General features: G+C 31.0%; 1 protein-coding gene across 4 annotated transcripts in view; it reads left to right on the top strand.

Annotated features, from left to right (window-relative positions):
* Ptpmeg (protein tyrosine phosphatase Meg) overlaps positions 1–17,359 on the top strand; it is a 205,052-nt gene that overhangs the window by 90,281 nt on the left and 97,412 nt on the right. For all 4 annotated transcript variants that reach the window (XM_085817528.1, XM_085817527.1, XM_085817525.1 and 1 more), the window contains one exon: positions 6,830–6,947. In XM_085817528.1, coding sequence (XP_085673654.1) covers positions 6,830–6,947 — 118 coding nt within the window. The remainder of the gene's footprint in view (positions 1–6,829; positions 6,948–17,359) is intronic.

Below are 17,359 nucleotides of genomic sequence, written 5' to 3'. Positions count from 1 at the left end.
GAGCTTTAATTTATTCATATAGGTCCTGGATTTGTAACACTTTAAATTCCTCATGATTTTTAAGATTGCAAATAAACCATCAGCTATTTGTAATTTGTCTCAGAATAACATTTTGTAAAATTTGGAATTTTTTCATGTTTATTAGCTGGCATATACAGGAACTGCATAAGTGAGAATTGGTCACAACATGGTCTTATGAAGGAAAACTTATTATCTATCTATAAAACAGAGTTTCAAAAAATTTAGTTTATGTTTAGCTGCTCAGAAATTAGAAATTATGTGTGTAGGGTGGGGTTTCCTTGTTAATCTTTTGTCAAGTAAAGTATTTGCTTAGTTCACAGGATAACAGTATCATACATTTTGATAGTTTGCAAAATTTTTCTTCTTCTAGTGAAAGTATCGCCTCAGATTTATCCAGACTGATTTGTATTTTCCATTTTTGAAGTGCTTTAGTGACTGTAGTAATAGTAGTGGATTTCGTAGCACAAAACGTTATAGTTTATATGTACTGGAAACACGTCAGATGCTTTCACGCACAAGTATCAGAAGTGGCAGACATTATAGACAAATACACAAGATTAAAAACCACAAGAAATGTATAAAATCCAAAGAACTAATAAAATGATGAAAGCTGGGATGAGATCACATATTACTCAGATAATGAAATCAAATGTGAAAACAAGTGTAAAGTCATAAAACATGGGATATGTTAAAATATATATCACTAAAAGATATAGCAGCAAAAGCTTATATGTTTCAGATTGTACTTATAAACTTATAGGTTATATGTACATAAGGATAAACAACAAAAACCAGTTTCTCTCAGGTACTGAAATAAATTAGAATTGACCTCTTTCCTGATTATGCAGTCAAGTAGCAAGTCAGAGTCATTAAAATACTTCAATCTAAATGAGATAAAATATGGACATTCAATTAAAAATTGCCTGGTGTTTCTAGCTTGTTTCCTTCTTTTAAGAAGTTTTTTTATTTCAGGGTCTCTCGAAATTGATGTAATTGGAACTTCTTTGCTATTTTCTGCCACTGCTTGCTGCATATCATAGTGAAATTTTTCAGTAAAGCTTATAAGTCTTCCCTGCGGTCGGTCTACTGTTCATAATATGTACTGAGTGTGTTGAGAGCTTTGGTTCATTTAGTAATAAGAGCTCTTGTGTTACTCTAGCTACTGATATTAACTTCCACAATCACAGGATTGTGATTTTTTAAATATTTTTAATGACAAAGTCAATAATACTACTGCTATCAGAGCTATAGTGTGTTGGGGTTTGAGGAGCTGCTATAAAAAGGTTAACCTTTGAGGCAAAATAATTTAAAATGTATTCATAGCAACAGTTACTAATGCAGTTCCAATTTTTGTGGTGTGCATTAACCCCTTGAGGCCCAGCAGGTGGAGAACGAAGCACAGCCATAGGACCGAACCCTCTGAAATGGACCACCACTGGCCCACGCATTTTTAGCAGTTAAGCCTACTTCTACAAAAAAAATTCATATAAAATCAGCATTTCAATATAATGACCTCAATTTTGAACTTACATATGTAATATATTAATTCTTAAAGTGTATTAATATAAAGAATGTCACATTAATAGAAATAAATGAAACATGCGAAATATTAAAATTCTAACTATAAGCATGAAAAGAAGTACTATATACATTGAAACAAAATTACAAATATGAAATGTAAAAGAAAATTAAGCAATAATTATCTGTATGTAATTAAATTCCAGTTTAATGATTCTGCTGTGTGTGGAATAATTCAAAATGAGAATCGTCATGCAGGACAATGAAGGCTTTTTTCGCTGAGCAAGTAAGATGCATCACACATCGGGAAAGCTGATATCTTCCCCTTTTGTAATAAAGTTACTTTTTAATTAACCAAGACAGTCTATGTTAAGTTTTAAAATAAATATAAAGATGGAGAACTGGTCTGAGGTTTTCCATCCTGGAAATCGATGATGTTACACCTGCTATAGTTAGATAGATGCATTTTTCCACATTCTCCCCCTCCCCCAAAAAAGAAGGGGAAAACAAACACATTAAGCTGGATGCATTTCCCCATATTCTGATAACGAAAAATGCAAAGAATAAAAAAAGACAATGAAAAAACGAAATTCCTACCAAAATAAACAAACATGCCAGTGTCCCTTTAGCTTAAAGAGCTGTGATTCCCAGTTTGCTTACACCAATAAATCTGTCAAAACCAGAAGCACAGAACAGAAACTGATGCTCATGCATGAAAGTCAAAAGCCACATGACTTAACCTTTGTGAAAACTATTATCATTTAGCACCATCTACTGACATTTAAAAATTCAAATAAATCATTCCATTTTCAAGTTACATATACGTCATGCTGGGCTGTAGAGATTGATCAGAGCTCTTCACATATATGCGACGCTGAGTTGGTATGGGTGAAATCGTTTTGTCGCATATACACGCCGCTGGTCCTGAACTGGTTAAAGTCTGCACCTAGTATGAGATTGTTTATAAGGCATATTGCAGTTAAATCTGTACAAATATCCTTTTGCAATCTTGTGTTCTGGTGGATAGATGATGATGAACTCGTTGAGTGTTTGGTATGATCCTGATAGCTTTTGTGGGTGAAAGCTATGGTAATGTTATTTCAAAGTGCAAAATGGAGTGCTTGACTAAAATCATAATTCCATATGAAACTCGATGTTGATATTCAATCAATCTTTTCTGGTAGCTGTCATAATTCCTAACTTGGAACGTTTGGCGCGAGCTAAGCATGTGTTCTTGTATGAGCAGAATATCTGGGTTCTGCTTCTTTATAAAATCCCCAAGTTCATTAAACTTAGTGGACAGACGATTTGCATTCCAAATAATAACACTAATAGTCTCTTGAACTTGAACATTCTATCACCAGTATGAGATTTAAGTTTGGGCACATATTATTAAAAAATATGTGTCATTTTCACTAGCTTATTATGTCAAAAGAAATTACGGATTTCATAAAGATTTTTGAAAAATTCAAGAATTTCAGATTTACTCTTATTTTTATTAAAAGTACTTAATGCATTTTTGTTACTGTTTTTCCTTTGAAAGTTTGGTTTTAATTGAGGAAATTCAGCAGAATGACTCTTGTTATCGCTTGAAACTTCCAGTGGGTTACTGGAATTTCGGGGTTAAGTGGCACTTACTGCCTCGGAAAAACTTATTCCTGGTTTATTCAATTTTAGGAAATTTTGGACACTCCTATAGGATGCTGGATGTAAACCAAAACAGTTACTGTACTTAGGGGTGTTAGTTTTGTGTTTGATTGAGCATTCAGAACTTATGTGTAATTCCGAGCATTTGACACATCTCGGCTGGAAAAACATTTCTGCAGTGAATTATGCCATTTTTGGCAGGTATGACACCGAAGAATTTGGTTTGAGGTTACCATTTTTAGTCTGTTTTTAAAACTTAGTTATTCAGCTTTACAACGTAGTCACCACTGACCTTGATATGTATATTCTGCTTATGGATCCATTATTTGTCACATTCAATACTATCAGTAGAAGACTATATTATTATGTATACAGTCAAAAGTCGTTAATCCGGACTCGTCGGGACTTCGGAAATTCCGGATTATAGATCATCAGCTTAAATCTGGTAAGATGTCATGCAGAAATTATAAAATTAAAAATATGAAACCGTAATTTATGAAATAAAGAACAATTATGATCTAAAGGGTATCAAAATTTACAAAAAAAAAAAAAGCTTAATATTTATTTGTTTACTTTATTAAACATTTCTTTCAATGTAAGTTGTTTAAGTTGCTTCGTTTTTTATGTGATAATACTTTCTCTTTAATTATATAAACAGACATGATTTCTCATTCAGTTACAAAGTTCCACTGTTCAAGTCCTATAATTGCTGTGTCGAGAATACCGACTAATTTGTCAATCGGAATTTTTTCGTTTTCAATAACCTCTGTGTCACTTTCTTCGCTATCGGAAGCGAATTATAATGACGAGGAATTTGATTTAAATCATATCAAAGATGGAGTACATCGAGATGAAATACTACATTTAGTAAATACATTTAGTAAGGAATTATAAGCCAAATAAAATAAAAACATCTGCCCTGAAGATAAGGATAGTGCTGACAGATCAACTTCCAATTCATTGCGCGCCGCGGCGTCCCCTCCCCTCCCCGGCCACAGAGCAGCGTGAAATTGATAAACAGATTTCGGAATGGTTAGATAAACAAAGGATATGCCTTTATCCATTTTTTGCAGCAATTCCACTGTTTATTTAATGGACTTCAAAACATACTTTCGCTTTGTAGATCCTTTACATGTTAGTAAATATATATCGGAAATTCTATTTGACATAATCGAAAGTTCAGGCTTACTTTTATAAAATTGCTCTAACAGTCTGCAAAAAATAATAAGCCGGATCCAATTCGAAGATTAAGGAACAACGCAATCTGCAACATTAACTGAATTAGATAATTTTAGCTTAACTTATACTGTCTGTTATACATTAAACGCGCATGTGTAAATGTATTTTGGGCATGCACACACGCATATTCGCAGCCGTAAAGGTCTTACGCGCATGCGTCAATGTGACGCATGCGCAGAAAGTTTGTAGCTTTGAGGTTCGGATTATAGATCATTCCCGATTATGGATGTCCGAATTAACGACTTTTGACTGTATTAAGCTAAAATTACCAAGAAGATTTACTAGAAAAATAATGTGTTCTTGTTTTTAGTACATGTACTGCATGCTAAATGGGAGATTATGTCCAACGATTTTAGATAATAGTACTTTGGTATTGGATTTTGTTTTTAGTGGAGCAGTACTACTGAAACGTTTTGCTCTAGCATTGCCACCTTTGTTTAAATTATTTTTTGTAATATGGGCTTTTCTGCTCTTTTTATAGGTACACACATATGTATATGTATGTGTAATGTTGTAGTTTTGGCAGAAGATGAAAACAATTGCACAGCAGCTGTAGTGGGGCTGGAGATAGAAGCTAGCTGACAGTTGCTGCATTGTAGATGACTTGAAAAAAGTCACAACTGGCTTGATGCTTAAAACATCATTTTATTTTTGGATGATGAATTTAATAGCACATATCTTCTTAATTGGTGCAACACTATGAATGCTGAATGCGAATTTGATATGCACAGTTACATTTGAAAACAAAAGAAGATACTGCAGAGCGGCAATCAGGTGGGAAATAATCAAGCATGAACAAACATAAAAGGAGTGACGTCAGTGATGCAGTATAGATGCGTTGAAAAGGGGATTGTATTTGGATTAAAATTAGTACTTTGAAGGACTGCTACCAATTTGTTCTAATTAAGTTTAATTTATTAATAAATTTCTGTCATATTTTATATCTTAAACACACACACATATATATATAAATTATTTGATATTGTATAACTGTTTATGTATAACTGATTAGTCTATAAATTATGTGTTCAAAAAGTTAATTTCTTTAATATTTATTATTTCTTTGCAAAATATTACAGATACATGTAATAAGCAACATAATATTTTTATTTGTTTATTATAAAAATTGTATCTACATGTGGTCATATAGCAATAATAATAACAATATAATACAATGCTATTAATATTGTGAAGTTATCATAAACAGCAGTATACTGAGTACTGTAGACAGAAGTCCATATATTTAATGACCAGAAATTACAGTTATTATCACAGCTTCCAATTAGAGACCATAAATACAAACAGAATTACTAATTTTAGTCAACTCTCAACTTACTGGGAACAATGATCATGGTTAATTCAAGGGTACTTAAGCACACAAGAAAGAAGAATAAGCAAAAATACATAATTTTTGCATTAAAATATGGAAGTTCCACAAAAATAAAAAGTATAAAATGAAAATTTCACATTTATTCTCAAATAAAGAAAAGGAAGGGGAAAAAAGTACAAATCACTGTTTTCTAAAGTTTCTGTAATCAGGTAAACTACTGTAATATGGGGAGGGGAAAAAATGAAAGCCACTATAGTCTCAGTATTCTGTTCCTTGAATCTTTATCTTCTATGTCTCACAATTGGGCTCACTTGGTATATATTAGACTGGAGGTCAGTTTTGTGCCGCACTTATTCTAGCTATTCAATGGCTATGGAATGCACCACTGCAACAATTTGCTCCCGAGGTGCTTGCCAATGTGGTCAGTAGAAGCAGTACTTATGTACTATCTTTGATGTATCTCTAAAGATTCAAAAATCCAGGGGCTGAGATTAGGAGATTTGAGGGGCTAAGAGTGCAACATCGTCATTTTGTGCACTTCCACCAGCTGCAGGTAAAGAACAGTTGTGTTCTGGAGATAAGTGTTCTGATAGCACTCTGAATATAAATGATCACGAGGACATAACCTGCCTTCTTTTCCTTTCAAGTAGTATGTGAAACATTTTTGTGTGACAAAAACTAAAAGAAAAACCTGTTCTTTTCTTTTAAAACACCTTGTATTTCTTTCTTTTCTATTTAGCATTTTATCTTCTAATATATTAGTTGTACTTTTGTATTATTGTTATGCATAATAAAATTGTGTATATGTAAGTAATTCAATGTTTCGAATATCATAATATATTTATCATGTGACAGCAACTGTCACAGAAATGATTGTAATAAATGCTTTGATATAATATTATTTCAACTGTTTTTTCATGAAACAATGCATGGGATTTTCATAGCCCTTCTAATTTCGTCAGGCTTTGTACTTGTAATTGGTGAAAGGGATGAGAGTTTTTTGTTTGTTGATTTTCTGTCATCTGTGTGTTGTCAAAAATAAAATGAATAACTTTTATCCCATTCCCATTTCAGTCCAGAAATAACTGCCTTTACACCATCCATTCCGCCCAAACTGATGAACTATGTGGATGATGATAATGTTACTGATGATCTATATGAAAGGACATCTTATATGTCTGAGACAGCCATGGTGAGTGTTCATTGCATGCTTAAGTAAAGTGTTATAACTCGCTGAAATGTATATATGTCTGGCATGTGGTATAAGATATGGTGTTTCTTTCTTGTGAATTTTACTGTTTTGACAGGAGAATGATATATGATGTGTGATGGCATATTATATTGGGGGGGGGGGAGAATTCCTCAGTTCATGTAAAGATGTGGGTTTTTATTAATTATTATATGGGATTTTGATTTTAAAGGTTTTAATTAAAACTGTTCTACATAGTACAAACATGAAAAGAGCTGCTGGTTCCTGTGATCTCGAATGTTTCAAGTTTTTTCATTTCAAAATAAAGTTCTGATTCATCCTGGAATATTTTATATATTTAATGGAAGACATGAGAATGCAAAATTTATAATTAGACACACACACACAAAAAGGTGGGAGGGGGGACTTTCTAACACATTAATTGGTTAAATGAAGGTCTTACAACCTCTTCAGTAGATGTGCTTTATTTCAAACCTAATTTTCAGAAGCTTCATCGTAAGTGACCCTGAGCATATGCTAGCTGTGATTTTGCTGTTAGAACAAATCATTTAATGATTATTCCTGCAAATGTTTGCAGTACTTAACTGATTATTTAACAAATTAAATGAGGTTTTACATAAGATCATCATTTGTGATGGCCTTGAACTTAAATTTTTGGTGTTTTATTTAGCACTATTTATTAAAGGCCGTTAGTGAGCTCATTACACATGAGGCAATGTGACTACTGAAAGAGCTTGTATACACCAAACCATGTTTTTTACATACTACCTTCCTATGCAGGCTAATGCTTCAGCCAATTCCATTGACAGTAACCAAAAATGTTAGAGAGTTCTTGGGATTTCTTCACAAAGTAATTGGGCAGAGTTTGTATGGTCCTTAAGAGTCCTTAGGTTTTTTGGAATCGATTTTTGGTCCTTAAAAGTCCTTAATTTTGGCCAAAATCAACAGAAGGTCCTTAATTTTAATCATCTGAAATTTCTGTCTGTTTTTATGACCGTCATTTTGAGTGTGAATTAGCACTTTGAGGAATATTTTTGGCAATTCACTGCCGTATATATAGTAATCTTTTGAATGGGCTCATGAGTTATAATTTGTTTCTATTTCTAATATAAATGATGAGATACACGAGTTTCTAAGCAAGAAGTGAAACATAAGCATCTCGAAATTCATTTTTTCTAGTAAAGAGCTCTTAAACAACTTTTTGCTTTTGGGGATGAATTTTTTTATTAAATGGTTCTAAATTTGGCGACTTTTCAACATTTTGGCAATTTTAAGATTAGGAAACGTGTTGAAGAAAGAAACTGAGTACATAAAGGAAATTATTCTTCAAAGAGATGTGCAGTTATTATTATGTAAATTACCCAATTGTTTATGATTTCAACCTTTACTATAATTTCCCATTTCTATTTCCTCATATGATAGAGTTATTGAGCCAGATTAAATTACAATTAAATTGTATAATCTTTGACCCCTAGTCTACATTATTAGTTTGAATTTGACTGTTCTTGTTTAATTACATCACCGTGAGCTGTAATTGATTTTGTTAGCATCAGAACATGCCTTTATGTTCTATGTTCTTTTCAAATAAGAGGCTTATTTAAACCTTTGTCTGATATTGTAGTTAATTTCAGACATAGCGATAGTATACTTCATATCTGTCAGGGGTTTTGTACTATTTAACTTTTACCAGATCATTTAAACCCTCATAGATACATTATGGAGAGGTTGACAAGTTAGGAGATGAAGCATGCAGAGACTAGTGAGAGCATTGGTTTGCATATTGAGACTAATCTCTAATTGTTAGAAAAGATGCTTAAAAGAGAAGGAAAACGATATAAATGTGCAAATGTAACCAACTATCATAAGTGTAAAATATTTAAGTGTTTAATATTTAATCATAGTTTATTTTATTCTCAAACTTATTAACAATTATGTGAATTAATTCATGTTTAGTTACTTAGGGATCTATTTTATTTTTAGGATGGTATTACAAAAATGAAATTCAGGCATAGATAATATCTTCAATTGAATTTATTCAGCTCCCTTTTGCTCATAGGTCCTTAATTTGTCTCATTAATGGTCCTTAAAAGTCCTTAATTTCCGTGTGCAGAAATGTGTACGAACCCTGTTGGGCCATCGGTATTTAAATTTTTTTCTTCAAGGGAAGCAATGATATTTTCTATAGTGATTTTAATCAGTCATGAGTAGCTGAGTGAAAAATTCCCACGAGATGGCCAACACAGCCAAACCATTTCACCATCGTATTGCTGAGAGCACTGAATTAGTAATAAACTGATACTTCATCTGTCAGGGAAGAAAGAGATAATGCAAATAATCAGGCCTTGAAGGAATGAAACCTACACCTCATTACTAAAACAGCAGTCTTACCATCTAGAACAGAATGAAACCTACACCTCATTACTAAAACAGCAATCTTAGCATCTAGAATAGAATGACACCTTATATTTTCTAGGGCAAGTGAAGGGAAAAATAAAGAAAGTTTTGAATGCAGTTGAAAATGATTCAAATGTTGCTGAAGAAGCTGTTGAAAATGAAAGTTCACATTTAACAAGAATAAAATTTCGTGAAGATATTTAAATTATGTACAGCAAAGTTATCATAGAAATATTGTAGAAAAATTATTATGGATGGCTTACACATGGATCTGCAGAAAAATATATGTACACTCGGTCAAAAAAAAGGGGGGGATGACAGCTATATATTTCTCATTCTATTAGGCCGACTGACAAAATTCAACTCTTATCTTTCATGTCTTTAAAGTGCAACATAGGATATACATTAGATTTATATATACCATTATTCTAACATATGTATTTTGACACAAAATCGGACTTTTCCTGAAATTATATTCCAATTTTTTTTTAGATTTTATGACTCAAATTATGCTTAACAATTTTTTAAAACTTGGTGAGAAATTTACTGAGAAATTCAAAAATTTATCTTGGCACACTTTTTTTTCAGTTTGTGTGAAGAATAATTCACTTGGCAAAAATTCTTTAATTTATGGTAACCTTTTCGCCTTTTCTTTTCATTGGGTACGAGCAGAAAAGAAGATGCATCATTTATTCTTTCAAATAATTTTCTTTATATTATTTTTTACTCATAGTTGTTATTTTAAGATAATTTTTTTTCCTTTTCAGAATTTCATTTTAATTGTTTAAATTACATTTTTTGAGAAAATTATTTAGGACTTTTTTTTTCATTTGAACTGTTTATTCTAAGTATATTTATTAATTTAAATTTTTGAGAATTTTATTTTATTTATTTAAACTGCATTTCTTTCAAAAGAATACTTAGTGACTCAGATTACAGTGCATTTGAAAACTGCATATATTGAAAAGGAAATTACGGTAAAGTGCAATTAATATATCTTTCAGTAGGCTGTTCAGAAAAGATGTGTAAATGAGAAAGATGTATATTTTAATTTAGGATGTGATGCATGCATTGCTTTACACAGTTTTATCATTGTGCTATCGTTTTACACAATTTTATCATTGTGCCATTGTTTTACACAATTTTATCATTGTGCCATCGTTTTACACAATTTTATCATCATACTTTCAGTTTCTTAAAATGTTGCAAATACCATAAGATTTAAAAAAAATAATTTAAAAGATACTAAAGTTTACATAAAAAAAAATTATTTTTCCTTCTTAATACCTTTTTCTTATCTTTCTTCAGGCATTCTGCAAATATATTAAAAACTATTCGTTTTTTTTGTTGCATACCACAAACATTCTTGAAAGAAATTGATATTTCTGACATTCATATAAGTAAAGACATTATCTTCTGTTTCATCAATGTTTGGTCAGAGTAAAAGAGGGAAGCGACTTTTACCATGATACTGAATGTCTTTAGAGGTTGGGCATTTTGACAGAAGAAAATGAAAGGAAAACAAATTAGATGATAACCACATATGTTCTTGGATAAATTCTTGAATCTTCAACAAATTTGGATGAGATATCTTAAGGTTCTTCTTATGATATGTTGTGATGATGTATGACGTAGTTTAAATTTGTACAACCGTTTAAGTCGAAAACCACTTGCTATTTGCTTTCACTTGCGATGATATTTCTTGGTTCTATTCCATTAGCACAGGCCCATTTGCTGCTGTAAACCTTCAAGTATTTTCTCCTTTATCACACAACTTCTTTGAAGTGGATTTTTGTGCAATATATTGGTTCTTCATTACAATTTCATTCTTTCCTTCTAAATTTGTTTCTACATTTGTTTTCAACACTGACACAGAAAATTAAGATTTTTTGAATATTACATTTTCGTAAATTTTGTACTCTTGTCAAAATTTTTTTTAAAATTTAGTTGCATCAAATACTAAATACATTTCATTTGGGAGATAGCTTTTTGTTTTCTGGATATTTTAACAATAACTAAAGTTTAAAGCAAAGCCCAAAGAACAAATTTTTGAGTTAAAATTTCTTTATCAAATGACAAAGAAATAAAGCATTTCCTAAATTTTTCTCGTCAACAGAAGGTAGTGTTTATTCTATCCCACTGAGGGACTCAATCTTCATATTGGACGCAAACCATCTAAATCATATTATTTTGACAATTCAGACCAGTAATTTTCTGTTAAAGAGCATATTTTTTACATAATCTATAATAGTTTGAGGGTAAACTATACGTAGCTACTTAAAACATTCATTGTAAGAAAACTGTAAAAACTCATATTTCATATATTTTTACTAAAAGCTGTAACAAGACTCAAACTGTCAGATTCTTCAACCGTAATTTAATTTACATCATGAGTAAGATTTTCAGTTTTAAGGAAAAAATCAATCTAAGTGTAATCAAGTTTCAATGAGCCAAAACTGAAGAAACTCCCCTCACCCCCAATCAAAATACTGAAATTCTGACCTTGAATTAGTTCAATTTTTGAAAAGCATACATATTCACTTTGACTTGCCTTCAAATTTCTAATTCCAACAAGCATTTCATCGAAACTTCTGACTTCCCAAAGCTCAAATCATCGAACTTTAGTGTATATTTACTGTATAGCAATAAGGTAATCAGAGTGTGTTATAAAAGAGGTTGTAGAGCTTGCACTGGTGCAATTTCCTCCATAACTATTCAACTTCCATAATTTGACTGATTAATTCAGTCTCTATAGGATTGAATATTTGTGTCATAATTTGACATTTCTAAAAGTGATTATTCTTAACCTTAAGAAGATATATATTACATAAAATTATATTGTGCTTTAAAAATAGGAATCTTGGATGATAATATCAGCTGGTGTTTCAAATATAAGCAACAAATTGTTTAAAAATATCTGGTTGTAACCAAAATTTCCCGCCAAAAAATGTTTTTAATAAAGTTAGGAAGAAAATATGAAAGCAGTATCTTTAGTGTGGATTGTAATCCCTACCAAATGTATGATTTTCTGCCAGTGTTTTGGTAGTTTTTCAAAGCGTTCGGCCTAGAAACTTGGTGGCCGCGAGTCCTAAAACAGATCAACCTCATTTCGGACATCCTATGCAGAATGGAAGAAAGCACCAGCAAGATGTAGCTTCAAGTGTGAAAAGGGTAGAAGTCTGAAACAGTGATGTTGGGGCTATATGGTGGGTGTGGCAAAAGATCCCAATCGAGTCTGTATAGAATCCAGCCAGTGAATGCTGACATGGTCTTGCATTATCTTGATAGAAGACTACTTTTTTGCGTGGGAACTCAGTTCGAAGTTTTTCCTTGATAGCAGCATCATCACAGCCAGCATTTCGCTGTACACCTTACTCAAGAATGTCGCATAGCAAATTGCATCCAGATTGCCTTGAATTCTGTATAGAGTTCCAAGTGTATTAGTAGGTAACCTCACACAGAAATAAAAAAAAAGTTGCTTTTTTTCCTGATATTCTGAAAATATAAGGGATTGGAACTTTGACACAGAAGTCTCCAAATCCTTATGTGCTCAGAATAATCAGACTAGATGCAGCTTCATTGCTGAACAGGACATTATTCATTCAGAAACTTCCCAACTAGAAAACTGAGTAAGAAAGTTCTTTCTTTCCTGAATGTGAGTCAAAACAGGCTTAAGAACTGCAAACTTGCATCTATTCACTTTAAATTTTATTTTAATTGCCCAATGAAGATCTTAAATTTATTATATAATAAAATTAACTTAATTCACCTATCATAATAGAGATAATTTCCTATCAATTACTAAAATTTTATTGAGTTAGAATGCTTTTTTTATTTTCTGTCTGTTTATTCTCTTCATGATATTTTCAATAAAATAGATTGCTATGATTTGTTTGCCTATTAATATGTTATTATTACATTACAATTTTGATTTTTGCATGTTTAACTAATTATATATTAATAAATTTGTTATATATTAATAATAAACTGTGAATATATTATTAATCATTTTATTTTATGGCAGATTATGTTTTGTTGTATAAATTTTTCAAGTTATTGTAACTCTTAATTATCACTATCACTCTTGGAAAATTTAAATATCAATGATTGTTCATTCATTCTTATAGCAACTTCAGATAGCTAAAAGAAAAATGTTTTAGTGTATATAAATATATACCTGTATAAAGCAAAATTCAGATTTTGTATGTAAAAATTTTTAAACATTCATTATACTATAGTAAATATAGTAGTACAACAGTAAGTGTTAAATCATTCAATCTTCTTATTACTTTTTTAATTAGAGCAAAAAGGTATTAGTCTTGAAACTCGATTTTGCATTGTTTCTCTTCATTGTCCTGTTTCACATTTCATTTGAGTCTCTTGCCATTCAAAAAAGATAGTATTCTTTCATATTTAATCTGTCTGTTATTATTGAACAAACTAAACTATGTAAAAGCAACAGATGAAGTTCGTAAAAATACTATTTTTTTACTTTTTATTCAGATTGGTTTAAATAAAAATGCATTTAATTCATGATATATCTAAAAACATTAAATATTTTTATATATTATATAGCATATTTTTTTCTCTTTTTAAATATATAGAAGACATATAATGTTCTCATGTTAATCTAAATGCATATTTATCTAATATTGTATAAAATATTTTGCTATTCTACTTGGGCCATGTCTGTCAATAATCTCTATTGATTGACCATATTAAGCTTTAAAATTTGAACCCTTTCAGTTATTATTATTATTATTACTTTTGATATTGTTTTCTTTTGTTTATTAATTTGCTGGTACTCTCAAGAATTATAGTAATTGCAACGCTTGCAATATACAAGGAAAAGCATAACATTAAACTTTCATTTACTCCTTATTCAGCAAACAAACTTTCAGCATGTGTGAAAATGCATATATTATTAGGTGACATAACCAGCTATTATGTTTATTTAGGTAAAACAGCATAAAAAGATCTAATCTAGAGCTAAAGACTAAAAATATTTACTTGCAGCATATATGAGGAATTTTAGAATAACCAGTGATTTCGGCTGTTTGCTTAACACTCCATCGGGCACGTTGATCTGAAAGATACAGGCGTGTCAAAATCTCTGTTTTTGTCCCCTTAAACTTCTTCTCACGACCTTGACCTTATCAGTATCTGTCCATTTGGCCACCCCCTCCTTTGGAATGCAGTAACGACCAGTTTAGTGTAGGAGTATTTCCTGTTTTTAAGCTTATTTGAAAATTTGTATCTGTCAGATACATGCGCCCGATAACATTTGTCTAATGAAGCTTTATGGAATGAATAATGGAAGTATTGAGATTTCTTATAGATTTTTTATTTATTTTTCCATGATGAGTGCTAAACGCTTTTTTAGATTTGAATAATCAAAAAGACCTTGAACTAGTCCATAATATTCTGTTTAGTGATGGAAATGAGGAATTAAATGCTGAGGAATTTGATGAAAGTGAATTCTGAAAGTATTGAAAGTGATTATAATGATGCAGAATTTGATGATGATGCTAACAATGGTGATTTTTATGTAGGGGAAAAGACAAAAGCACTAAATGGGCGAAATCGCCCGGAAGTTGGATCGCAGAATATTCCCACAAAATTACCTGGAATAATTGGAAATGCAAAAGGTATAAAAACTATATACGACTCTTGGAACTTTTTTTATTCTGATCGAATATTGGAAATTGAAATACACTAACAAATACATTTCTACAAGTTCTGATCGATTTAGTAGAGAAAGAGATACAAGACTAACAGATATCATTGAAATAAAAGCATTTATAGGTTTACTTTTATTAGCTGACGTTCTGCGAGGTAATCGACAAATTTTGGAAGAACTGTGGTCTACTGATGGAATGGGTGTTGAGATGTTTAGAACGGTAATGAGTCTGAAGCAATTTAAATTTCTTCTAAGATGCTGTAGATTTGATGTTAAAGAGACAAGGAAGGAGAGAAGGAAAAATTAGAACTTATTAGCAAAATTTTTGAGAAATTTGTAGGAAAATGTAAGAGTAATTATTGGGTGGGACAAAATGTTTCGATAGATGAGAAATTAGAAGGTTTTAGAGGCGGATGCCCTTTTTGCCAGTACATTCCATCAAAACCAAATAAATATGGCATTAAAATTTTTGCAGCAGTTGATGCTAAAATGCTTTATGCATTGAATTTAGAAATATATACTGAAAAACAGCCTGAAGGTCCATTTAGTGTCAGTAATTCTCCAAGATGTTGTTCTGCGATTATCTGAATTAATTTTCAACAGCAGTCGCAATATCACCGCAGATAATTGGTTTACCTCTATTCATGTTGTAAAAGCGCTAAAAGATAAAAAACTTTCTTACGTTGGAACAATAAGAAAAAAATACCTCCCTGTTTTGCGAAATCTAAAGGAAAAGTAGTACATTCAAGCTTATTTGGTTTTTCTAAAAACTGCACTTTAGTTTCATACATACTGAAAAAAGGCAAAAACGTTTTGCTTGTATCAAGTATGCACTTTGATGATGCTATAGATGCAAACACTGGAGATAAGAAAAAGCCAGATATAATCACATTTTATAATGCTACAAAATGTGGTGTTGATGCTCTGAATAAGAATGTGTGAAACTTAAAATTGCGCTCGCAATACAAGGAGGTGGCCGATGATAGTATTTTATTCGATGCTAAATATTTCAGCTAGAAACAGGCTAGTTGTATTTTTGGGAAGCCAGAATACTGTTCAGAACAGGAGAGAGTATTTGAAAATACTGGTGAAAGAATTAGTTAATGAAGAAGTTGTTAGGCGCATGACTAAACCTAATTTATCAAAGGATTTGCAAATGGAACTTCAAACCTACAGACCAACTGCTGAAGAAGGAAAAAAAAGCAAAAGTTCCCAGTAACCAAAATAAACGCAAAAGGTGCTCTACATGTCAAACAAATAAAAAAAGAAGATTGACCCAATATTCCTGCATAAGATGTGCTGAATATTTTTGTTTGGAACATGCAGTAATGATGTGTCAGAAATGTTCAAATAAAAACCAAACTTAAATTTAGAATCGAATTAAAGTAAAACTGATTTATTTTGTCATTTTATATTACGTATTTTTACGTGATATTAATTAGTGAACAACTGCCATATTTTTATTTTTTTTTTCCAACTATATTAACATGTTTCATTGTGTGTGTTTTTAAACGGCATTTTAACCTTCGTAATAGTAATTGTAAATAATAAATAAAAGATAAAAAAATAAAGAAAGAAAGGTCTGGATGTAAAAGCTTGGACCTAAAAAGAATAAAAACAGAAGATGTAAAGTAATATAGATCACCAGAAAACACGTAAAATAGACATGTATCTGACAGATACAGCGCGCTCGATGCCGCAAGATTCGAGACACGCCCGACAGAGTGTGAAAAGATTTTCCAGATTGGAAATGTCCCAAAATTATACTGACATGGCGTTTAGTTATAGACACTGTGGGTAAAAAATCAAACTTTTCAATTTTAGCGAATTTGATTTAAAGGAAAATAAAGCAGGAGACAATAACATGGCAAAGGTAAAAATTTACTCTTACAAGCATTTGAGAAGAAAGAAAGGGAAAAAAAAAAAAAAAAAAAAGGAAAGAGAAAGAGAATTTAAAAAAAATATTTAATTAAAATTCTTTATAATTTAAAAAATAGTTTTTTATATAGTGTTAATAAATGTATTTATTATGCATCATTAATAAAACTGAGGGAAAAAATTCAAAACAATTAATTCTCCATAAAAATTTATTAGGAAATTTAAGTTTAAAATAGCAGTGACAATTCATTGAGGATTGTAACAAAATCTGTGAAACCACATTTTCCATTATTATTCCTTAAAATAAAGATGCCAAATTTTTAAATGTGCCAGTATGTAAAATTACATGTATATTAGAAAATTTTGGATAAAACACTCTTTTACAGGTATGCTCAGAAAGAGATTTACTTTAAAATGATGCTAAACATTTTTCAGATTACTA

This window comes from Stegodyphus dumicola, chromosome 5, assembly GCF_044657685.1.
Source record: "Stegodyphus dumicola isolate Sdum_Otavi_A_Nest chromosome 5, ASM4465768v1".
In the NCBI taxonomy this organism is placed as follows: Eukaryota; Metazoa; Arthropoda; class Arachnida; order Araneae; family Eresidae; genus Stegodyphus; species Stegodyphus dumicola.
The sequence above is the reverse complement of the archived record's forward strand: the minus strand, read 5'-3'. Positions and strand labels throughout refer to the sequence as shown.